This window comes from Zophobas morio, unplaced genomic scaffold (assembly GCF_036711695.1).
Source record: "Zophobas morio isolate AGI-343-1 ecotype UQ-CSIRO unplaced genomic scaffold, CSIRO_AGI_Zmor_V1 ptg000026l, whole genome shotgun sequence".
Taxonomy (NCBI): domain Eukaryota; kingdom Metazoa; phylum Arthropoda; class Insecta; order Coleoptera; family Tenebrionidae; genus Zophobas; species Zophobas morio.
The window spans coordinates 642,398-667,201 of NW_026972131.1; the positions used below are offsets into that span (position 1 = coordinate 642,398).

At 30.8% G+C, this 24,804-nt stretch overlaps 2 protein-coding genes across 3 annotated transcripts; both read left to right on the top strand.

Annotated features, from left to right (window-relative positions):
- The first annotated feature begins 156 nt into the window (after positions 1-156).
- On the top strand, positions 157-22,848 carry LOC135136611 (UDP-glycosyltransferase UGT5-like). Its single transcript, XM_064065975.1, has 5 exons — positions 157-420; positions 21,407-21,969; positions 22,019-22,241; positions 22,290-22,509; positions 22,560-22,848. Exons 1-5 carry the CDS (start codon positions 183-185, stop codon positions 22,846-22,848), a joined length of 1,533 nt encoding a protein of 510 aa, XP_063922045.1. The 5' UTR covers positions 157-182.
- LOC135135987 (uncharacterized) lies at positions 11,649-13,282 on the top strand. 2 transcript variants are annotated; one of them, XM_064065086.1, is made up of 2 exons: positions 11,649-12,749; positions 12,795-13,282. In XM_064065086.1, the coding sequence occupies exons 1-2, from the start codon at positions 12,630-12,632 to the stop codon at positions 13,194-13,196; spliced, it is 522 nt and encodes a 173-aa protein (XP_063921156.1). In that variant the 5' UTR covers positions 11,649-12,629; the 3' UTR covers positions 13,197-13,282. The 2 variants fall into 2 exon arrangements, with proteins under 2 accessions (XP_063921156.1, XP_063921157.1); XM_064065087.1 differs by having other exon boundaries at positions 11,649-12,740.
- Positions 22,849-24,804: the final 1,956 nt, after the last annotated feature.

A 24,804-nucleotide genomic window follows, 5' to 3' on the forward strand; every position in this document is an offset into this window, starting at 1 on the left:
GTTATTTTCAAGGTAAGTACCTATAGATAAAAATTAAATTAAAGTACTTACTTGAAGATAAATAAGTAGGTTATCATCAATAAATCTCAACTGATATCTGTGAACTAGTTCATTCGTATATATTAAATAGATAGAATATTTAAACTGCACATTTACAATTTAGATGATGATCATTTGAAATTATGTTTAAAATGAAAGTGTGGATTGTGTTTGTAATGTTCCCAATATTTTGTGAAAGCGCTAAAGTTTTGGGCGTTTTTAATCATCCTGGAACAAGCCACACCCTTCTGGGGAAAATTTTACTAAAAAAGCTAGCTGAAAGAGGACATGATGTCGTTATGATTAGTTCATTCCCAATGGAAGAAATAGTACCTCGTTATAAAGATATTTTTTTATTTAGTGCATTAGAGGATTTAAAACGTAAGTTTCTCTGTTATAAGTTATTAATTACAAAGTGTCTACATCAGTATACGTAATTTACCTCTAAATCCTTGTTTTTCCGAAAAAATATATTATGAAGATCAACATATTTTTCAAAAGCTTTCTGTGTAATGCATTTTGAAAATTCTACACTTTATTTACATTATTTAAGCGTCAACTAAAAACGAAATATTTATTTCTATGTTGCATATTAAAAAATATACAATGGAATTAAAAAATATATAGATATACGTCCCAATGGCGATGCCATATATGCATCATATTTGCATTATTGTACTAAATTAGTGTTTCCCTTTCAAACTACAAGCAATGGCGTTTGGAGAATTTTAATATTTTTAATTATTGTTATAGAGAGAAAAACAGTTAAAAAAAAAACTGAAAAACGCATTTGTAGCAATATGGACTAAAAAATAAAAACAATTTCTTACATGTTAAAAAGTAGCATAGTCCTGAACTTGTGGTTGTAAATACCCTATTGAGATTTTTCGGATTTTCAATTTTGGGGTTTTTCAATTTTTCCATTATTCAAATTTTCGAGTTCTCGATTTTTTTATGTTTAGATTTCTCAATTTCCCAATGTTTCAATGATACGATTTTTCAATTCTTCGATTTTTTAAGCTTACGATTTTTCGGCTTTGCTGTTTTAGTTTTTTGATTTCTCACTTTTACAATTTTTTAATTTCTCAATTTTTTTTGTCTTTTAGTTTTGGGATTTTTCAATATTTCGATTTTTCGGTTTTTGGACTCCTGGACTTTTGACTTCTTGATTTTTTACTTTTTGGATTTTCAACATACTTCGGTTTCTCAATTTTTCAACTTTTCAATGTTTTAGTTTTCCAATTTTTAAAATTGTAGGTTTTTCAATTTCTCGAGTTTTCTGCTTCTTCTATATTTCAATTTTTCAATTTTCGAGTCTTCCATTTTTTTTTCTTTAGAATTTTTCGATATTTCAATGTTTTCATTTCTCAGATGTTTCCATGTTTTGATTGTTCAATTTCTATATTTATCAATTTTTCAATTTTTAACTTTCCTTCTTGGCTTTCCGCTCTTAGATTTCTGGATCCTTTGATTTTTCGATTTCTCGATGTCTCAGGTTTTGAATTTTTCGATGTTTCGATTTTTGGAGTTCCGGTTTTTCGATTTTTTACGATTGGGCTTTTCAATTTTTAGATTTTCCATTTTTCGATGTTTCGATTTTTCAGTTATCCGATTTTTCAATTTTTCAATTTTCTAAATTCGGGAGTTTCGATTTCTCGATTTGTCATTTTGAATTTTTATTTTTTGATTTTTGGTGTTTGGAAAAATTTGGATACATTTTTCAATTTTACGATATTTTAATTGTTCAGAGTTTTATTTTAAATTTCAAATTTTCCGATTTCTCGATTTTTTTATTTTTCCGTTCTTCAGTATTTGTATTTTTCAATTTTTCAAATTTTGACGTTGCTAAATATTCAGTTTTCGGATTTCTCAATTAATCTATTTTTGATTTTCCCATTTCTCTATTCAATTCTTTGATTTTTGGACTTTGCTTTCTTGGTTTTTCGATTTCACAATTTTCCAATTTTTTAATTTCTCAATTTTTGGATATTTCCCAGTTCTCCGACTTTTCGATCTTTGGACTTCTGGATTCTTCGATTTTTAGATTTTTTATTTTTTGGAATTCGACTTTCTCCTGTTTTAAACTTTAGATTTTTGAATTTTTCGACTGTTTTATATTTCGATTTTCCAATTTTTCAACTTTTCGATATTTTAATTTTTCAATTTTTTAAATTCTAATTTTTTCAATTTCTCAAATTTTTTTGTGTCTTTTAGTTTTGGGATTTTTCAATATTTCGATTTTTCGGTTTTTAGACTCTTGGATTTTTTATTTCTTGATTTTTTACTTTTTGGATTTTCAACTTTTCATTAAACTTTAGATTTGTCAATTTTTTGACTGTTTTATACTTCGGTTTTTCAATTTTTAAACTTTTCAATGTTTTAGTTTTCCAATTTTTAAAATTGTTGGCTTTTCAATTTCTCGAGTTTTCTTTTTCTTCTAGATTTCAATTTTTCAATTTTCGAGTCTTTCATTTTTTCTTCTCTAGAATTTTTCGATATTTCAATGTTTTCATTTCACAAATGTTTCCATGTTTTGATTGTTCAATTTCTCGATTTATCAATTTTTCAATTTCCTTCTTGGCTTGCCGCTCTTAAATTTGTCCATTCTCTGATTTTTCGATTTCTCGATGTCTCAGTTTTTGAATTTTTCGATGTTCCGGTTTTTCGATTTTTTACGATTGGGCTTTTCAATTTTTCGATGTTTCGATTTTTCAGTTATCCGATTTTTCAATTTTTCAATTTTCTAAATTCTGGAGTTTCGATTTGATTTCTCGATTTGTCATTTTGAATTTTTATTTTTTGATTTTTGGTGCTTGGAAAAATTTGGATACATTTTTCAATTTTACGATATTTTAATTGTTCAGAGTTTTATTTTAAATTTTAGATTTTCTGATTTCTCGATTTTTTTATTTTTCAGTTTTTCAGTATTTGTATTTTTCAATTTTTCAAATTTTAACATTGCTAAATATTCAGTTTTCCGATTTCTCAATTAATCTATTTTTGATTTTCCCATTTCTCTATTCAATTCTTTGGTTTTTGGACTTTGATTTCTTGGTTTTTCGATTTGACAATTTTCCAATTTTTTAATTTCTCAATTTTTGGATATTTCCCAGTTCTCCGACTTTTCGATCTTTCGACTTCTGGATTCTTCGATTTTTCGATTTTTTATTTTTTGGAATTCGACTTTCTCCTGTTTTAAACTTTAGATTTTTGAATTTTTCGACTGTTTTATATTTCGATTTTCCAATTTTTCAACTTTTCGATATTTTAATTTTTCAATTTTTTAAATTCTAATTTTTTCAATTTCTCAAATTTTTTGTGTCTTGGTTTTGGGATTTTTCAATATTTCGATTTTTCGATTTTTCGGTTTTTGGACTCCTGGATTTTTTATTTCTTGATTTTTTACTTTTTGGATTTTCAACTTTTCATTAAACTTTAGATTTGTCAATTTTTTGACTGTTTTATACTTCGGTTTCTCAATTTTTCAACTTTTCAATGTTTTAGTTTTCCAATATTTAAAATTGTTGGCTCTTCAATTTCTCGAGTTTTCTTTTTCTTCTAGATTTCAATTTTTCAATTTTCGAGTCTTCCATTTTTTCTTCTTTAGAATTTTTCGATATTTCAATGTTTTCATTTCACAAATGTTTCCATGTTTTGATTGTTCAATTTCTCGATTTATCAATTTTTCAATTTCCTTCTTGGCTTGCTGCTCTTAGATTTCTCGATCCTCTGATTTTTCGATTTCTCGACGTCTCAGTTTTTGAATTTTTCGATGTTCCGGTTTTTCGATTTTTTACGAATGGGCTTTTCAATTTTTCGATGTTTCGATTTTTCAGTTATCCGATTTTTCAATTTTTCAATTTTCTAAATTCTGGAGTTTCGATTTCTCGATTTGTCATTTTGAATTTTTATTTTTTGATTTTTTGGTGCTTGGAAAAATTTGGATACATTTTTCAATTTTACGATATTTTAATTGTTCAGATTTCTCGATTTCTCGATTTTTTTATTTTTCAGTTCTTCAGTATTTGTATTATTCAATTTTTCAAATTTTAACATTGCTAAATATTCAGTTTTCCGATTTCTCAATTAATCTATTTTTGATTTTCCCATTTCTCTATTCAATTCTTTGATTTTTGGACTTTGATTTCTTGGTTTTTCGATTTGACAATTTTCCAATTTTTTAATTTCTCAATTTTTGGATATTTCCCAGTTCTCCGACTTTTCGATCTTTCGACTTCTGGATTCTTCGATTTTTCGATTTTTTATTTTTTGGAAATCGACTTTCTCCTGTTTTAAACTTTAGATTTTTGAATTTTTCGACTGTTTTATATTTCGATTTTCCAATTTTTCAACTTTTCGATATTTTAATTTTTCAATTTTTTAAATTCTAATTTTTTCAATTTCTCAAATTTTTTTGTGTCTTTTGGTTTTGGGATTTTTCAATATTTCGATTTTTCGATTTTTCGGTTTTTGGACTCCTGGATTTTTTATTTCTTGATTTTTTACTTTTTGGATTTTCAACTTTTCATTAAACTTTAGATTTGTCAATTTTTTGACTGTTTTATACTTCGGTTTCTCAATTTTTCAACTTTTCAATGTTTTAGTTTTCCAATATTTAAAATTGTTGGCACTTCAATTTCTCGAGTTTTCTTTTTCTTCTAGATTTCAATTTTTCAAATTTCGAGTCTTCCATTTTTTCTTCTTTAGAATTTTTCGATATTTCAATGTTTTCATTTCACAAATGTTTCCATGTTTTGATTGTTCAATTTCTCGATTTATCAATTTTTCAATTTCCTTCTTGGCTTGCCGCTCTTAGATTTCTCGATCCTCTGATTTTTCGATTTCTCGATGTCTCAGTTTTTGAATTTTTCGATTTTTTACGATTGGGCTTTTCAATTTTTCGATGTTTCGATTTTTCAGTTATCCGATTTTTCAATTTTTCAATTTTCTAAATTCTGGAGTTTCGATTTCTCGATTTGTCATTTTGAATTTTTATTTTTTGATTTTTGGTGCTTGGAAAAATTTGGATACATTTTTCAATTTTACGATATTTTAATTGTTCAGAGTTTTATTTTAAATTTTAGATTTTCCGATTTCTCGATTTTTTTATTTTTCAGTTCTTCAGTATTTGTATTTTTCAATTTTTCAAATTTTAACATTGCTAAATATTCAGTTTTCCGATTTCTCAATTAATCTATTTTTGATTTTCCCATTTCTCTATTCAATTCTTTGATTTTTGGACTTTGATTTCTTGGTTTTTCGATTTGACAATTTTCCAATTTTTTAATTTCTCAATTTTTGGATATTTCCCAGTTCTCCGACTTTTCGATCTTTCGACTTCTGGATTCTTCGATTTTTAGATTTTTTATTTTTTGGAATTCGACTTTCTCCTGTTTTAAACTTTAGATTTTTGAATTTTTCGACTGTTTTATATTTCGATTTTCCAATTTTTCAACTTTTCGATATTTTAATTTTTCAATTTTTTAAATTCTAAATTCTTCAATTTCTCAAATTTTTTTGTGTCTTTTAGTTTTGGGATTTTTCAATATTTCGATTTTTCGGTTTTTGGACTCTTGGATTTTTTATTTCTTGATTTTTTACTTTTTGGATTTTCAACTTTTCATTAAACTTTGGATTTGTCAATTTTTCGACTGTTTTACACATCGGTTTCTCAATTTTTCAACTTTTCAATGTTTTAGTTTTCCAATTTTTAAAATTGTTGGCTTTTCAATTTCTCGAGTTTTCTTTTTCTTCTAGATTTCAATTTTTCAATTTTCGAGTCTTCCATTTTTTCCTCTTTAGAATTTTTCGATATTTCAATGTTTTCATTTCACAAATGTTTCCATGTTTTGATTGTTCAATTTCTCGATTTATCAATTTTTCAATTTCCTTCTTGGCTTGCCGCTCTTAGATTTCTCGATCCTCTGATTTTTCGATTTCTCGATGTCTCAGTTTTTGAATTTTTCGATGTTCCGGTTTTTCGATTTTTTACGAATGGGCTTTTCAATTTTTCGATGTTTCGATTTTTCAGTTATCCGATTTTTCAATTTTTCAATTTTCTAAATTCTGCAGTTTCGATTTCTCGATTTGTCATTTTGAATTTTTATTTTTTGATTTTTTGGTGCTTGGAAAAATTTGGATACATTTTTCAATTTTACGATATTTTAATTGTTCAGAGTTTTATTTTAAATTTTAGATTTTCCGATTTCTCGATTTTTTTATTTTTCAGTTCTTCAGTATTTGTATTTTTCAATTTTTTAAATTTTAACATTGCTAAATATTCAGTTTTCCGATTTCTCAATTAATCTATTTTTGATTTTCCCATTTCTCTATTCAATTCTTTGATTTTTGGACTTTGATTTCTTGGTTTTTCGATTTGACAATTTTCCAATTTTTTAATTTCTCAATTTTTTGATATTTCCCAGTTCTCCGACTTTTCGATCTTTCGACTTCTGGATTCTTCGATTTTTAGATTTTTTATTTTTTGGAATTCGACTTTCTCCTGTTTTAAACTTTAGATTTTTGAATTTTTCGACTGTTTTATATTTCGATTTTCCAATTTTTCAACTTTTCGATATTTTAATTTTTCAATTTTTTAAATTCTAATTTTTTCAATTTCTCAAATTTTTTTGTGTCTTTTGGTTTTGGGATTTTTCAATATTTCGATTTTTCGATTTTTCGGTTTTTGGACTCCTGGATTTTTTATTTCTTGATTTTTTACTTTTTGGATTTTCAACTTTTCATTAAACTTTAGATTTGTCAATTTTTTGACTGTTTTATACTTCGGTTTCTCAATTTTTCAACTTTTCAATGTTTTATTTTTCCAATTTTTAAAATTGTTGGCTTTTCAATTTCTCGAGTTTTCTTTTTCTTCTAGATTTCAATTTTTCAATTTTCGAGTCTTCCATTTTTTCCTCTTTAGAATTTTTCGATATTTCAATGTTTTCATTTCACAAATGTTTCCATGTTTTGATTGTTCAATTTCTCGATTTATCAATTTTTCAATTTCCTTCTTGGCTTGCCGCTCTTAGATTTCTCGATCCTCTGATTTTTCGATTTCTCAATGTTTCAGTTTTTGAATTTTTCGATGTTCCGGTTTTTCGATTTTTTATTTTTTGGAATTCGAGTTTCTCCTGTTTTAAACTTTAGATTTTTGAATTTTTCGACTGTTTTATATTTCAATTTTATTTTCAACTTTTCGATATTTTAATTTTTCAATTTTTAAAATTCTAGATTTTTCAAATTCTCAAATTTTCAGCTCTTCCATGTTTTAATTTTTCAATTTTTCGAATGTAAAATTTTCGATTTTTCAATTTTTTGAGATCTCGATTTATCGAGATTTGGATGTTCCGATGTTTATATTGTTCTATCTCTCGATTTATCAATTTTTCCATTTTTAACTTTTCGATTTTGGCCTATTTCGGTTTCTCAATTTTTCGATTTTTCGACTTCCCAACTTTTCGACTCCTCGATTTCTTGATCTTTTGATTTTTAAATTTTTCGATATTTCGATTTTTGTATTATCCGATTTTCCAATTTTCCAATTTTTTTAAATTTCATGGGGTTTCGAGTTCTCGAGTTGTTGATTTTTCAGTTTTTCGAATTTTAAATTTTAGATTTTCGAATTTTTATTATTTTTATTTCCTGATGTTTCGATTTCTCCATTTTCCGATTTCACGATATTTAAATTTTTCAATGATTTAAATTTTAGATTTTTCAATTTTTCGATTTTTTATTTTTCAAATTTTGACGTTTCTGAATTTGCAGTTTTCCGATTTCTCAATTAATCTATTTTTTTATTTTCCCATTTCTCGACTTTCTAAAGTTTCAATTTTTCAGTCCTTCAGTTCTTCAATTTTGTGATTTTTTAGTTTTTCGATTCTCCAATTTTTCTTCTATTTTTCAATTTTTCGATATTTCAGTGTTGAGACTTTCTAGTATCGGAGTGTTTCGATTTTTCAATTATCCCATTGTTCACTTTACAATTAAAGAATTAATGCTTAGTTAAACAAAAAAATAGTGCATGCATTTAAATAATAACTATTTCCCAAAGAAATTCTAAACCCTTAGAGTCAACATTGAGTGCGCTCCGACCTGTGGGTCAAACAAGTTCTCGGGGTATTTTTCTTTAAAACCGTTAAGGATATCAGATCATAACTATGAAATCATTGTATTGTATAGTGTCTGGAAATTGGTAAAAATTTAATTGAAAGATTCCATTACATTCATAGTTACATACATGCAGTTATAATTATACGGTGTTTGAGGACTATACTCTAAAATAATTGTTAACTATACCAAGTTTAATGTTTTAAGATGTAACACACAACTTAGTTTTTTAAATAACGTCTGGCCGACCTAGGCTATGAGGTCCCCTTCACACCACCGGAGCTGGCGCCTTAGGTTGGGAGCGGCGGTACTCGGGCGCCAGCTTCCTCTCAGGGATGGCTTTAATGCCGGGGACACAGAAGTCCAGGTAGTGTCATAGTGCCCGCGAAAACAGGAAATAAGACGGAGGAATTTTTAACGATAATGGGGTTTTTATTCCCAATCGCGTTATTTTTTAAATCTGTGTTCAATATTTTATGGAGGGATATATAAAAGTACGCATTTTGTTGTGGTATCAATTAAATTTAAAATACAGTGTTTGTATTTCGTCCATCGTCGATGACCTATTTTGGGTCTCTTTCCCTGCAACCTTTCAAGTTTGTACAAACGAGGCCTTTCAAATGTAACCAAGAATGTAGTCATAACTTTTTATTGAAACGAAGTAATTATAATCTAATGCATGTTATTGTGGACATATTTTCCAAAGGGATAATTGAAACGATGAGTTTGGTACCTAGAGATACTAGAAACTTCATTACTTCCCGAGCGTAAGCAAAGGAAGTATTGTAATCGAGTCCGTCGGCCGACTCTCTACTTTTACGATTTCTCGATCTTTCATGACCCCTAGAAGACGAAGAAATAGGTCTCCCATTTCCGTCTGTCTGTCCGTCTGTCCGTCTGTCCGTCTGTCCGTCTGTCCGTCCGTCTGTCCGTCTGTCCGTCTGCCGTCCCGGATTTTTATTAGACAGATAATCTCCGAAAGTACTCGACCGATTGTTGTGAAATTTTGTACTTATATTAAGAATATCATGTAGATGGTAAAACGCTAACCAAAATTTGTCTAATCATCCCCACCACTAATGCGATGACGTCACATCAAAATTGTACATAGTAAATGGGTTTTCAATTGTATAAAATAACATAGTCCTACACATGTAGTTTACAACTCTGAAAAGACTTTTCACCCGAAACGTCCAGATTTTTGGAAAAAAAATCAAAATTATAAAACAACATTTTGAAATTTAATTTTTAATCTGCTAACCAGAATGCTTTGAAATGTTGCAGATGTTTTAAGGCTATAAAGAGCATCATAAATCTTTAGTCAAAAAATATTTGCTTATCCCCTCCAAAAACTTGATGACGTCAGCTCAAAAGTTTGTGGAATAAATTATATCTAAAATGTACAAAATATGATGAGTCTGTACTTGTGATCTATCACTCCATTCATATTTTTTGGATTTGCATATACAGGGTGACTCAAAAAAATTAATGAATGCGTAAATTTATTTAATTGATTTAATCAGGAACTACAAAACCGAATGCTCTGAAATCTTGCAGATGTTTTAAGGTCATAAAGAGCATAATAAATGTTTAGTCAAAATATATTTGCTTATCCCCTCCAAAAACTTGATGACGTCAGCTCGAAAGTTTGCCGACTAAATCGTATCTAAAATGTACAAAATATGATGAGTCTGTACTTGTCATTTATCACTCCATTCATATTTTTTGGTTTGCATATACAGAGTGACTCAAAAAAATTAATGAATGCGTAAATATATTTTATTGATTTAATCAGGAACTACAAAACGGAATGCTCTGATATCTTGCAGATGTTTTAAGGTTATAAAGAGCATAATAAATGTTTAGTCAAAATATATTTGCTTATCCCCTCCAAAAACTTGATGACGTCAGCTCGAAAATTTGCCGAATAAATCATATCTAAAATGTACAAAATATGATCAGTCTGTACTTGTGATCTATCACTCCATTCATATTTTTTGGATTTGCATATACAGGGTGATTCAAGAAAATAAGTGAAAGCGTAAATTTATTTTACTGATTTACTCAGGAACTACAAAACCGAATGCTTCGAAATCTTGAAGATATTTTAAAATTATCTTAAGCATGGTAAATTTTTGATCAAAATGTATTTGGTCGTCCCCCCTAAAAAATTTATGACGTCACCCCAAAATTTTGCTGAATAAATCCTACCTAAAATGTACAAAATATGGTGAGTCTCTTCTTGTGATTTATCATTCCATTCAATTTTTTTCGATTTGCATATACAGGGTGACCGAAAAAAATTAATGAATGCGTCAATTTATTTTATTGATTTAATCAGGAATTACACAACCGAATGCTTTGAAATCTTGGAGATGTTTTAAAAACTTTAAAAATTAATGAAGGCGTGAATTTGTTTTAACGATTTAATCAGGAATTACAAAACCGAATGCTTTGAAATCTTGGGAATATTTTAAAGTTATTATAAGCATGGTAAACTTTTGTTCAAAATGCATTTGTTCATCCCTCCTAAAAAAATTGATGACGTCACCCTTAAATTTTGCTGAATAAATCCTATCTAAAATGCGAAAAATATGATGAGTTTGTACTTGTGATTTATCATTCCATTCATATTTTTTAGATTTTCTTAAGAGGTGGTTCAAAAAAATTAATGACGTCAATTTATTTTATTGATTAAATTAAAGGCAACATTTATTATTAGTATTACACCCCAACCAACCCAATTTGGTAGACACAAAATTTGTCAAAGGAAAAACTCGGTTGAAACATAAGGGTAGCACGCTTATTTACATCGACCTTAACATTACAGACCTGCATTTGTTTTATGCGCTCACTTGGTTCCGCGAATGTGAAATAGACATGTTTATAATCAACCAATTGTGAATTTCACCGTCAAGAATTAAAATAAAACCCAATGTTTTATATAATAAGCGTAAGTCGAAGCAATAAAACCGATGGTCGTTTTGTTTACAGTTTCTCTGTTTGACTCTCACGTATGCTGTTACGCTTGTCATCTTAAATTAAGAATGTTTATACATACACGATTTTCAGTTGCCTCTGATACGTATACGTGAGTAAATTGTTTCGTTATTTTATTGATTATTACAAATCAATATTCAAAACGACCCAATTCATTTTCCCGAAAATTTGAGAATATAATAATTTTATTCTTAGTATTACACTACATCTATCCCAACTGATACACGTGTCCTTGCAAAAATGTTGATGACGTCATCGCAATTTTTTTTTAAATTCCCACTACAAAAATGTAATGAGAAAAAAAACACAATAGGCATGCAGTCGTCAAGTTTCCGACAGCGAGGGAAGTACTGTCTAAACTCTTTAGACCAATTTTTTTATTAGTATACGTAAAAAGTTATTTCGTGATCGGTGTATTGTATTGCGTTCAGGAGTAAAATTCCTGGTTAAATTTAAACTCTCCTTGTACAATGTAAAATGTAAAGTGGGTCTTACCATAACCGAACGATGCTGTTTATTATTAATCATATTACATCATCATCATAATATCAACGGTCCTTCGAGTGCTATACCAAACACTGGTCCTTCGAGCCGGATTGGATCAGATCGCACCGAATTACAAATCGGTAATCATTATTCTCATTAACTGGAAGCGACGTCAGCGGTAGGCAGCGTCCCTGCGAAAAGGGTCACCACCATATTGCACCTAGTTGGAAAACGGTTTCATCAATAGGCAGCATCACACGTGGTTCTCCCTCAATAAAACCAATACGACTACTAGCCAGGAACCTATCCTATGTATTGCGCCCGAAAGTGGAGAGGGAACTGGATAGGTTGCTTAAACAAGGTGTTCTAAAACCGATTGAAAATCCGGAATGGACCACCCCGATGTGCCAGTGATTAAGACAGACGGGAGTGTACGTTTGTGCGCGGACTATAAATGTACAATTAACAGGGCAAAACTCAGGCGACTATCACGCACAAAGGGACGTTTAGCGTAAGTAGACTACAGTTCGGGGTGAATGTGGCACCACAAGTATTCCAGCGCTTCATAAATAACAGACTGGCTGGGATTTCGGGCGTGTTCCCTTACTTCGACGATATCACACCCGCGATGAACTCTTACAAAGACTATCAACAGTGTTAGCGCGTTTTGCAATGGACGGATTGAAACTGAAAAAAGACAAATGTGTATTTCTCGCGGAAACGATAGACTTTTTAGGTTATACAATAGATCAGACCTAAGGACGAAAAGGTACCAACAATCAAGGCGACCCCAGAACCCAAGAACAAACAAGAATTGCAGTCATTTTTGGGACTCTTAAACTTTTACCACAGTTCCCTCAACAAGAAAGCAAACGTGGCGGAACCGCTGCACCGATTACTTGAAAAGAACGCAAAGTGCTCGTGGACACGCCAAGTGGCGTTCCAAAATCTGAAGAACTTACTCGCATCAGACGCACTGGGGTATCGGCTGCGTCATGAGCCACGTACTACAGGATGGATCTCAAACCCCAATTGCGTTCCATTCCAAAACCCTGAGCGCCGCTGAGAGAAAATATTCACATGTGGAAAGAGAAGCATACGCAATTGTATCTGGGGTAAGAAAATTCCACAATTACTTATAATATGGTAGAGAATTTCAGATTGTAACGGACTACATGCCACTGCTGGGAATCCTCGGAGAACAGAAGCCAATCCTAGAGATAACCTATTCTTCCTCAGGGAAGAATATTAGCCATGCGGATGCTCTCAGTAGACTCCCAGCTGTTCAGACTCCAACCGAGGCAATCCGTTTCATTGTCGGGAAAGCCGACAAAATAGGACAGCTACAGCTGAAGACCCGAAGAGCGAAGCACCAAAACCGGGTTGCAAACCACGAACAAATCCCTGCAAGTCCGCCAAGAGCCGAGACCCTAGAACCAACGAGCGAGTCTGGGAGGAGGGTTCACACCTTGGGTCGTGGGTTCGATTCCTGCCCGGCTCTGGGTGTTGTGTATGTCCCCCGTTCCCCTGTAATTGGGCCACCGGCCTGTAGGGGAACGTAATCAAATAAAATAAAAAATAAAATAACATCGAGGAATTGTGGGTTGCATAGCATATTCATTTATTATTAGGTTAGAAAATAAAACACTTGAACACAGTACTCCGGCGTGTTTACTACAAATATACACGCCAAATTACCAACATTACAAATTCCAAATTTTACATGCGTGAATTATTCAATGTACCTAAGTACCTAACATTTCAAAGGATTGTGCTAACACACTAGGTATGTTTGCAGATTACTTAAATTTAACAGCCCCGTAGCTACGGGGGGGCAAGAGGGGGCTGAGCCCCCCCTAGCAGTTGTGGTTGCCCCCCCTGGAAGACTTATACATTATAAATTTCAAATTAGTAATAAAATTTCAATATAATGCCGATTGCCGAAGCATATTAACTGGCCCCACCCACCTTTATTTTCTTACATGGTATATTATTTGGCAGTATCACACTACCGTTGATCTGGACCGTATAAAAAAATGAACATGTCACATTTTATTCCATAGCCTACTATGTAGGTACTTGAGAAAAGTCAAAAATATTATATGGATTTTCTAAAAATTGAGCTTTTATTGAAATGGACAAAAAATAGACAAAAAATTCTGAGATGTAGATCTCGATGAGCTTAATCAAAAAACATAAGGTCTTGATGGTCCCAGACCAAGATTTTTCAAAAATTCGGTTCCAAAGTCGACATTTAAAAATTTCTGAAAAATTACATTTCTTTTGGCGGCTCTGGAAAAATTGTACGTTTTTTCGAAAAAATAAAACCAAAAAAAAACATTTGGAGATCGAAATCAATAAAAAGATCCCTTCTGCTAGTTTTCGAAAATGCGTGGGAAAAGTCAAATTTTTTTTATAGATTTTCAAAAATTGAGCTTTTGTTGAAATTGGCTGAAAATCTACAAAAAATTCTGAGATGTAGATCTCGACGAGTTTAGTCAAAAAACATAAGGTCTTGCTGCTATTCGGTTTCCAAGTCGAATTTTTAAAATTTCTCAAAAATTATACTCCTATTTCTTTTGACGATTCTAGAAAAATTTTACAAATTTTCGATCAAATAAAACCAAAAACAACATCTGAAGATTGAAATAAATAAAAGAATGACTTTTGGTAATTTTTGGAAATGCTAAGAAAAGTCAAAATTTATATAGTTTTCAAAAATTGAGCTTTTGTTAGAGTTGACAAAAAATTCTGAAATATAGATCTCGATGAGCTTAATCGAAAAACATGTTCATGCTCCCGGAGCAAAATTTACGAAATATTGGGTTCTACCTAAAATTTCTAAAAAATCTCAAAAGTGACTTAAAAAAAAGTTATTTCTTTATGCGATTGTGGAAAAATTCGACGAAATATCAAAAAAATAAAACCAAAAATAACATCTGTAGATCGAAATCAATAAAGAGATCCCTTTTGCTAATTTTAGAAGATGCTTAGGAAAAGTCAAAAAATGTATATGGATTTTCAAAAATTGAGCTTTTGTTGAAATTAACAAAAAATCAACAAAAAATTCCGAGATGTAGATCTCGATGAGCTTAATCCAAAAACATAAGGTCTTGATGGTCCCAGACCAAGATTTTCGAAAAATTCGGTTTCAAAGTCGACATTTCAAAATTTCTCAAAAATTACATTTCTTTTGGCGGCTTTGGAAAAATTGTACAAATTTTCGAGAAAATAAAACCAAAAACAACATTTGGAAATCGAAATCGATAAAGAGATCCCTTTTGCTAATTTTCGAAAACGGTTGGGAAAAGTCATAAACATTTTATAGATTTTCAAAAATTTAGCTTTTGTTGAATTCGGTTTCAAAGTTCAAAAATTACATTTCGTTTGGCGATTGCTGAAAAATTTTACGACTTTTCAACCAAATAAAACCAAAAACAACATCTGGAGATCGAAATCAATAAAGGAATCCCTTTTGGTAATCTCGAACGTGCTTGAAAAAAGTCAAAAATTTGATACAGGTTTTCAAAAATTGCCATATTTCTTCCGTCGATTCTGGAAAAATTGTAAGAATTTTCAAAAAAATTGAATCCAAAACGATTTTTGGAAATCGAGATGAACAAAGGAGTCTCTTTTGATAATTTTTAAAAATGCTTGGGAAAAGTCAAAAATTTTATATGGGTTTTCAAAAATTGAACTTTCGTAAAAGTTGACAAAAAATTCTGAAATATAGATTTGGACGAGCTTAAAAAAACATGACAGGTTCATGGTTCCGGATCAAAATTTTCGAAATACTCGGTTTCGAGCTCGAATTTTCAAAATTTCTCAAAAATTACCATATTTCTTTTGGCGATTGTGGAAAAATTGTACGAATTTTCGAAAAAATAACCAAAAACAACATCTGGAGATCGAAATCAATAAAGGAATCCCTTTTGGTAATCTCGAACGTGCTTAAAAAAAAGTCAAAAATTTGATACAGGTTCTCAAAAATTGCCATATTTCTTCCGTTGATTCTGGAAAAATTGTAAGAATTTTCAAAAAAATTGAGTCCAAAACGATTTTTGGAAATCGAGATGAACAAAGGAGTCTCTTTTGATAATTTTTTGAAAATGCTTGGGAAAAGTCAAAAATTTTATATGGGTTTTCAAAAATTGAACTTTCGTAAAAGTTGACAAAAAATTCTGAAATATTGATTTCGACGAGCTTAAAAAAACATGACAGGTTCAAGATTCCGGATCAAAATTTTCGAAATACTCGGTTTCGAGCTGGAATTTTCAAAATTTCTCAAAAATTGCCATATTTCTTTTGGCGATTATGGAAAAATTGTACGAATTTTCGAAGAAACAACCAAAAACAACATCTGGAGATCGAAATCAATAAAGGAATCCCTTTTGGTAATTTCGAATGTGCTTGAAAAAAGTCAAAAATTTGATACAGGTTCTCAAAAATTGCCATTTTTCTTCCGTCGATTCTGCAAAAAATGTAAGAATTTTCAAAAAAATTGAATCCAAAACGATTTTTGGAAGAAATCGAGATGAACAAAGGAATTCTTTTGGTAATTTTCGAAAATGCTTGGGAAAAGTCAAAAATTTTATATGGGTTTCCAAAAATTGAGCTTTTGTTAAAGTTGACAAAAAATTCTGAAATACACATCTCGACGAGTTTAAAAAAACATGACGAGTTCATGGTTCCGTACCAAAATTTTCGAAATATTTGGTTTCGAAGTCGGATTTTTAAAATATGTACTAAACATGCAAAAAAATAAACTCAAACAAATTGGATGTTACCTATATGGTCACTACACAAATTTTTGGATGCAGTACAGCTGTTTGTGAATCTACATTCTCTGTTTTAACCAGCATTTTAACCAAGTACCGTACTAATTTTTTGGACTTCGACAGGTTTTTACGAAAATTTAGCGTGAAAAATCGACGTTTCCAATTATTTTAATGTTCTTTCAAATATAAAAACTCAGAAAAAATAAAGTAGTTATCTGAGTGTATTATTAAAATATAAATATTTACATGAAGCCCCCTCTGTCGACAAACTTGCCCCCCCTGAATAAGTTTTCTAGCTACGGGGCTGAAATTTAAGTTTAAATTTAAAGGCGCTTGAAGCGTTGAAATTGGACGTTAAAAGTTGGGACCCAATCTTAATTAAAATTTATTTGATAACAACTATATTCGAATTTATTACTACTAGAGAATGGGCGAGTTCATTGATAAGGTCTGAATTGCCAGCAATGGCCCAAATGAAAGCATTTTCAACAAAAAGGTACCAACTATTAGAGTCATCAAATAAATGCTTTAAAACACAACAATTTAATTTAAAACCAAAGCCCTTCAATCCAAAATCTGTTCATATCGCAAACAACAATTGATTATCATTGTGAAGAGTTTTTAAAGCTAGCCGTCAAACGACGTCAATCTCAGGTCAACGAATTAAAATTATGCATTAATTGTTTAAAACCTTATTCTATCAATTTAAGTCGATCTTGTATACTTGCAAGTTATGTAACCAAAAACATAATTCGCGCATGCAAAAGAAACTGTTAAGCCAGTTAGGGTGTTATTACCAACTGCACTTATTTTCATAAAAGACAGGTATACAAGTTATAATTTTTGCCGTGCATTATTAGATGAAGGTTCTGAATCATAGTTTAATTACAAACTCTTAGCTGAAAGACTTGATTTAGAAACTGCACTAGTTTTTAAAACAGTAAAGTAAGACTTAATTCATTTGCTACACAGCTAAAATGTTTAGTCTTAGATCAAATTACCAGGAACACTGGCATTCAGTTCCTCTCATACATTGTTCAAAATTCCAAATAATATCCAATTCGCTCATTTAGAGTTTAATAAATCTGGGTAATCATGATCTAATCCGAATGGGATGCAGATTAGTTCATTCTAACCTTCAAGAAATACAAAAGCAACCTCATTTATTTCCAAAAACCCATCATATTAAATACTAAAATAATATCAGATATACATAAGCAACTTAAGCATGCAGGATGTCAATGTACTCTAGCCACTGTACGACAACAATTTTGGCCTTTGCACGGGCGAAATGCTGTAAGAAGTGTTTTAAGACAACGTGTCACGTGCTTGAAAGTAAAACCTACTTCCTTTAATCAATCAATGGGTAATTTACCAAAAGTTCGAATACAAGAAACATCCACGGCGTTTCTAATTTCTTAATTTGTGCAGTGGACATACTGAAGCCCCATTTTGATCAAACATGTTTTTTTAATAGTAGTAGTATTAATTTATTATTTGTCTTACAGGCTTAAGAAGATTCCCAGTAGGGATACAAATTAACTTAACCTACCGAATAAATAAAATAAATATTCGAGTTTTATATAATAATAATAATTGTTCTATTCTTTCACCCCTTGCCTTAGTTCCCTTATCTTCCGTACTTCTTTCATCCAGTCCAGTCCTCTTCCATCCTCGTTTAGCATTTCTTCCCACTTTCCTCCGATTCTCTCAATATTGTTTCTCTCTCTCTCTCTCTCTCTCTCTCTCTCCAACATATCCTACACCTTCTGTCAGTTTCATCCATCCAAAAATTATTCTCTTTCTCTTCATTTCCACCCCTAAATCTCGCCATCATTCTTTTCTCCTTTATACTCTCTCTCTGTGTACTTTGGTACTTCATCCTTTACTATTTTTCTATACTCTGCATTATATCTAGACTCCGATATTCTCGATCTGCGTTCTTGCTTATCTATATCCTTATCTCTTACACTCAGTTCTTCTTTCATACTCCTTCCCATTTCCCTCATTCTCTCTATTTCTTCACATGCATATCCTTTTCTTCATAATACTTGTCTCTTTCGTTTCAAACATGTTTTCCCCCTTCTTTTCTTATATCTTTCCAACATTTTTGTTTGTCTCAGTATATACCCCGGCGTATACTTTTCCAATCCCAATGTCCATTTTAAGTATTTTTCTTGCACTTTCTCTATTAATTTATATTCCCTCCTTTCTCAAATCTCAGCTCTGTACACTTTTGATCAAACTATCAAACATCATCATTCTTCTCTTATAATCATGTCCAAATTTTCTCTCTCCTATTATATTATATTATATACTATTCTTATCACTTTCTTCGCTTTTCGGACCATTTCTTGAATACGCGCTCTATCTGAGTTATTGGTCTTTAATGTATATCCTAAGTACTGTAATTCTTTCACCTGCTCAATCTTCTTCCCTCTCCAAGCCCACTCTTCCTTCTCCTTTCTTACTTTCTTCCCAAACACCACCATTTTTATTTTTTCCCACATTCATATCCAATTCCTTTTTTTGTACGTACTTCTCGAAACTTTTAATCATTGTTTTCATTTTTCTCTTTTCTTTGCCACTACCTCTCTTGCCTGTGCTTTTCTGAACATGTCATCTAATTTCCTAGATAAACTGCAAACAATGCGGGGGTGAATGAGCATCCCTGTGTCACTCCTCTATTTTCGTTACCAGAGACGCATCTACACCCTTTCTCCTCACATACTCCCACATTTTCTCTCTATTCACGCTATCAAACGGTGCTTTGAAATCTATGAACAATGCGTACTTTCGTCCACCCTCTTCCCTTATTTCTCTTCCCAGTAAATGCCGCAGGATGTACACATTGTCCATAGTACCTCTTCCTTTCCTAAACCCTGCCCGACCATCTGGTAACATACCCCTTCCTTCCATCTCCTTTCGTAACCTCTCATCTAGTATCATTGCACATATCTTGTACGCCGTGTTGAGCAAGGTGATCCCACGATATTTCTTCACATTACTTTTTTGCCTCTTTTTAAATAATGGGATTATTATATCTTCTCTGCACTGCCGAGGAAACCCGTTTCCCTTCCAAACTTCATCTACCACTTCCCATATCCCTTCTTTCACTCCTTCTGTGCCGAACATCCACGTTTCGTTCTGGATTCCATCCCCTCCTGGTGCCTTTCCTCTTTTCAGTTTTTCAATCTGTCTTCCCATTTCATCTTCTGTTATTTTCGATTCTCTCCACATTTCTTCAGTCGTTGTGATTTCTTTATTTATTTTGCAGCACTTTTCCTCACAACCTCCCCATAATTCCATAAAGTGTCTTTTCCATTAATGTATTTTGATTTTCCTACTGACTTCAGTCTTCCTTCTCCGTTCCTTGTTTCATATATCTCCATACTTCTTCTGTTTTCAGGGACTTTATTGTCTTCTCTTCTTCTTCTCGTTTTTCTGTTTTTCTTTCTTCACATTTTCTCCTATAATTCTGTCTTGTTTTTAAGTGCTCTTCTTTCGTTCTCCTGTTATTGTTCCATTTTTTAAATTTTTCTCTTGCTTTTCTCTTCAACTAACTACATTCTTTCTTTTTTCCGTAGCTTCTTCAATTAAGTTGATCAGTTCTGCTATCATAGCTTATATATCTTCTTTTAGTTCGAATTTCTTTTTTTGTAGTCTACTTCTGTATCTTTGAATTCCCTCTTCATCCCATATTCTTTTTTCTCTTTCTCTTCTCGCGTTTCTTCTCTCTTTTTTGTTTCTAGTGGCATGTGGTCTGATTCTACCCTTTCCCCCACTTTGAAACTATCTATTTCTTCTCACGCCTATTCATTGACAATCCCGTAGTCTATAATTGATTCTCCCCTAGCTCCTACATACGTCCACTCTCCTTCTTCATCTCCTTCCTTGTTTCCATTCAAAATTTCCCATCCCATTTCTCCTATTATCTTCCACAATATTTTCCCTTCGTTGCAATTTGCTTTGTCTTTTGATCCTCTTTTCTCTCCCTTTTCTCTATCTATTATACTTGTCCCCTTATCGCTCAGTCTTGCGTTAAAATCCCCTCCTATAAATATTTTTTCATCTCCTTTTTCTTTTGTTTCCTTTTCTATGTTTATCTTGGTTTCCTCCATTTTCTTGCTACAAACGATTATTATTTCCCATCGATTGTTATCCAGCTGTATTACTTTCTTCATTAGTCCGTTTTTATTAATACTTCTTCTCCCCTTTTTCTTTTCCTTTGTCGTCCCTTGACACTCCCACACATATTCTTGTGGTAGTATCTCTTCAAATTTCTCCCAGTTTTCTTTGTACCCGTATCTCTACTAGTTCCACCACATCAAATTTTCCCATATAGTCCCAAAACTCCTTTTCCTTTTTCGCAACCTTTGCACATTCCAAAACAGTATCTTCATCCCTTTTTCCAGTTTCCTTATCTGCATCCTTTATTCCTTTTTATTCTTCAGTACTCAGATTTACACGACTAATTACACAGCGATTATGGACAAAATAATTCTGGCGAAATTTGACTGAATCCTCTCGTTGACTGTTTGATTCGTTCCCGAAGGTGGCGTCTATTTAAACCATACTTCCTTTCTAGATATTCCACGATCGAGGTTTTTCTGGAGTACCCATCGCGACTTCCGCTTCCAGACTTTTCTTTTCAATGATTATTTTGGGTTTCTTTATCTGCCACCCTTCGGTTTTGTGCATACAATGTAAAATGTGAAATGAGTTCTTCCATTCTCGCAATGCTGTTTAATATTTAACATAAATTACCTATATCATCATTATAATATCAATTCCAGCGCAATACTAAACATACAGGATGATTATAAAAAATTCTAAAACTTTACAATTTCCAAATATGGATATTAGTTAATTTATGGACACTCTGTAAATGAATATTTAATTTTATTTATACCGCAACACAGTGCGTGCTTTATTTATCTTTCCACAAAAAGTATAATATGTATCTTTTTTATTTACATTGTACCCTTTTCCAGAAAGACATGAAAAGAATAAAAATAAACACATGGGTATAGAAGAGTTGAAAAATATGAGTATGCAACACACTGAAGAAACATTTAAAAATCTAGAAGTTCAGAAACTTTTACACTCCAATGAAAATTTTGATTTAATTATAATAGACTGGTTTTATAACGAAGCCACCTTAATATTTGGTCACATTTATAAAGCACCTGTAATTTACATATCGTCCTTTGGTAACATGGCTTTACTTAGTGATTTTACGGGAAATGTTTTGCCCTATTCTTACGTACCGGGTGCTGGTATTTTTATAACTGACGAAATGTCTTTTAAAGAAAGAGTTTTAATGACACTGTTTAATCTGGCTATTAATACCTTGTTTATTCCACGAAGAAAAACTGCTCATTATGAACTATTGAAACGTTATTTTGACAATCCACCAACAATTCCAGAGCTTCAAGAAAATGTAGCACTGGTTTTGAGTAATTCACATTTCAGTTTTGAAACAGTACGACCTTACACGCCTAACATTATTCCGGTAGGTGGATTCCATGTGGATGAACCAAAAAATTTACCGGAGGTGTAGTAAAACATTTATTTTTGGCAATAACTGCGTACTATTATTGCAGAACTTACAAACGTTCCTAGACAGCGCTCCAGAAGGTGTAATATTTTTCAGTTTGGGAACACAAAAATCGTCTTCCAGTTTAAGTAAGGAGGTATTAACTAACATATTGAAGGGATTAGGAAGGATAGCACAAACTGTATTATGGAAATATGAAGCCAGTGATTTAGTTGACATTCCTAAAAATATCAAAATTGTAAAGTGGGTACCTCAAGCAGATGTTTTAGGTAATGAATAGTGATATTTTAATTATTGTTTTTATTTTACATTTGTAGCACATCCCAATTTAAAATTATTTATAACTCATGGCGGAATGTTAAGTTTGATCGAGTCTATTCACTATCGTGTTCCGATGATCTGCATACCATTTAGTGGAGATCAATTAACCAACGCAGCTTTTATTGAATCACGAGAAATAGGGCTGCATCTCTCCCCTGACAACATAACTGAAAATACTTTAGTCGATTCAATTAAGGAAGTTACAACAAATCCGAAGTAAGTTTATTCGATTGATAAGTAAACTTAAATAAATGGTTATGTCACAGATATCAAGAACAAATTAACTTCCGTTCGACTTTATTAAGGCAGCAACCCATGAAACCTCTGGAGACAGCTATCTACTGGACGGAACACGTTATAACACACAAACATGCCAACCATTTAAAACCATTTGCCACAAAACTTACCTGGTATAAATACTATTTAATCGATGTACTGGTGGTTTTGCTATGCAGTTTCTTCATTTTGGTTGCAGTTGTAATTTTTATTTCAAAAATGGTCTTTAAAAATGTGTACAAATTATTTACGACTACAAAAAAGGAAAAAGTGGTCTAATTATCATAAAATCGAAATATAAATTTTAATTACTGAATAATTGATTTTTAAAAATTTACTCACACCTTACTGTTTCAAAGGACTTTTGTTCCGGATAAATGTCACAGTGAGACTTATATAGATAATATGTTATGATTACTGCCTGGTAGGTCTGAAGCATAGCATACATTAATTTCTGCACCCGTTGTTGTACCCGTTGTTGCACCAGTTGTTGCATTTTTAAATTTTTTGTTGCCGACTTTTCAGTTTCTCGATTTTTCGATTTTTCAATTGTTGATTTTTCCGTTATCCGATTTTACAGTTTCTTTTTTTTTTTCAATTTTTACAAATTTTCAGTTCTTTTTTCAATTATCGAAGTTTTCAGTTTCTCAAGTTTTAAGATTACAATTTTTAAATTTCTCGGTGTTTCAAGTTTCGTTTTTTCTATTTTTAATTTTCAATTTTGCATTTGTTCGAGTTTTCTGTTTTTTAAATTTTCAGTTTTTTCATTCTTAAGGTTACAATTTTTCATTTTCCAATTGTTGACGTCTTAATTATTCGATTTTGAGTTTCTCCGATTTCTCAATTTTTAAATTGCTCGGTTTTTCAATGTTTCTTTTTCGATTGTTCAGTTTTTAATTTTTTGATTTTTCAATTTTTCAGTTTTACAATTTTCCGATTTTTTGATTTTTTTTAAATTTCACGTTTAATAAGTTTGTCCTTTTGTTGAAAAATAAAAAATAAAGTACGTGCAACTATGTAATTCGTTCCGTTTCTTCTTTTCCGTGTATCGTTTTTACATTTTTCGATTTTTCGATTTTTTAGTTTTTCTATTTTCATTATGATTTTTATGTTTCACTAAAATTTTTGTATGTTTCGATTTTATAATTTGCTGATATTTTAATTAGGCGAATTTCCAAGTTGCTTTTTAATTTTTCGATTTTCCATCTTTTTACAATTTTTCGTTTTTCGATTTTTCAATTTCTCAATTTTTAAGGTTTCATTGTTTTTTTTTCAAATTTACAATTTTGTTTGTTTCATTTTTAAATTTCCCGATTTTCAGTTTTTCACTTTTTTCAAAGAATAATTATTAGGGTTTTTTTTCAAGTGTACAATTTTTGGCTTTTCCATTACCCGATTTTTCAGTTTCTGTATATTTTCAAATTTTTGAATTCTCGATTTTTAAATTTTTTGCTTTTTCAATGTTTCGCCTTTTCGATGTTACAATTTTTCAATTTTTCCATGTTTCTTTTTTACAATTTCTTAACTTTTTTTTGTATTTTTGATTGTTTAATTTATAGAAATTTTTGTTTTTATTTTTTTCAATTTTTCACTTTCTCGATTTTTATTTAATTAGGGTTTTCAGGTTTAAATATTACAATTTTTCGATTTTTCAATTGTTTTAATATTTTAATTATTCGATTTTGAGTTTCTTTATTTTTTCAAATCTTCGATATCCCAATTTTTAAATTGTCGGGTTTTCAGTTTCTTTTTCGATTTTTCAGTTTTTAATTTTTTGAATTTTCAATTTTTCAGTGTTACTATTTTCCGATTTTTTGTTTTTTTTAAATTGCAGTTTTAATAAATTTGTTCTTTTGTTGAAAAATTAAAAAACGAAAAATTGAGAAAATAAAAAATTAAAAGTAAAGTACTTCCAAGTAGGTAATTCGAAATTATTTTGTTTCTTCGATTTTTTGATTTCTCAATTCGAGTTTTTATATTTTTCGTTTTTTTAGTTGATAATTTTTCGATTTTTCCATGTTTCGATTTCTCCATTTTTTAGTTTTTCGATTTCCATTATGAAATTGTCGCATATTTTTCAATTTTCTATTGTGCTTTTTAACTTTTCGATTTTCCATCTGTTGAATTTTACAATTTTTCGTTTTTTCGATTTTTCAATTTCTAGATTTTTAATTTATTACTTTTTCAGGTTTCAATGTTATTTTACAGTTTCTATCTTTTTTTCAATTGTTCCAT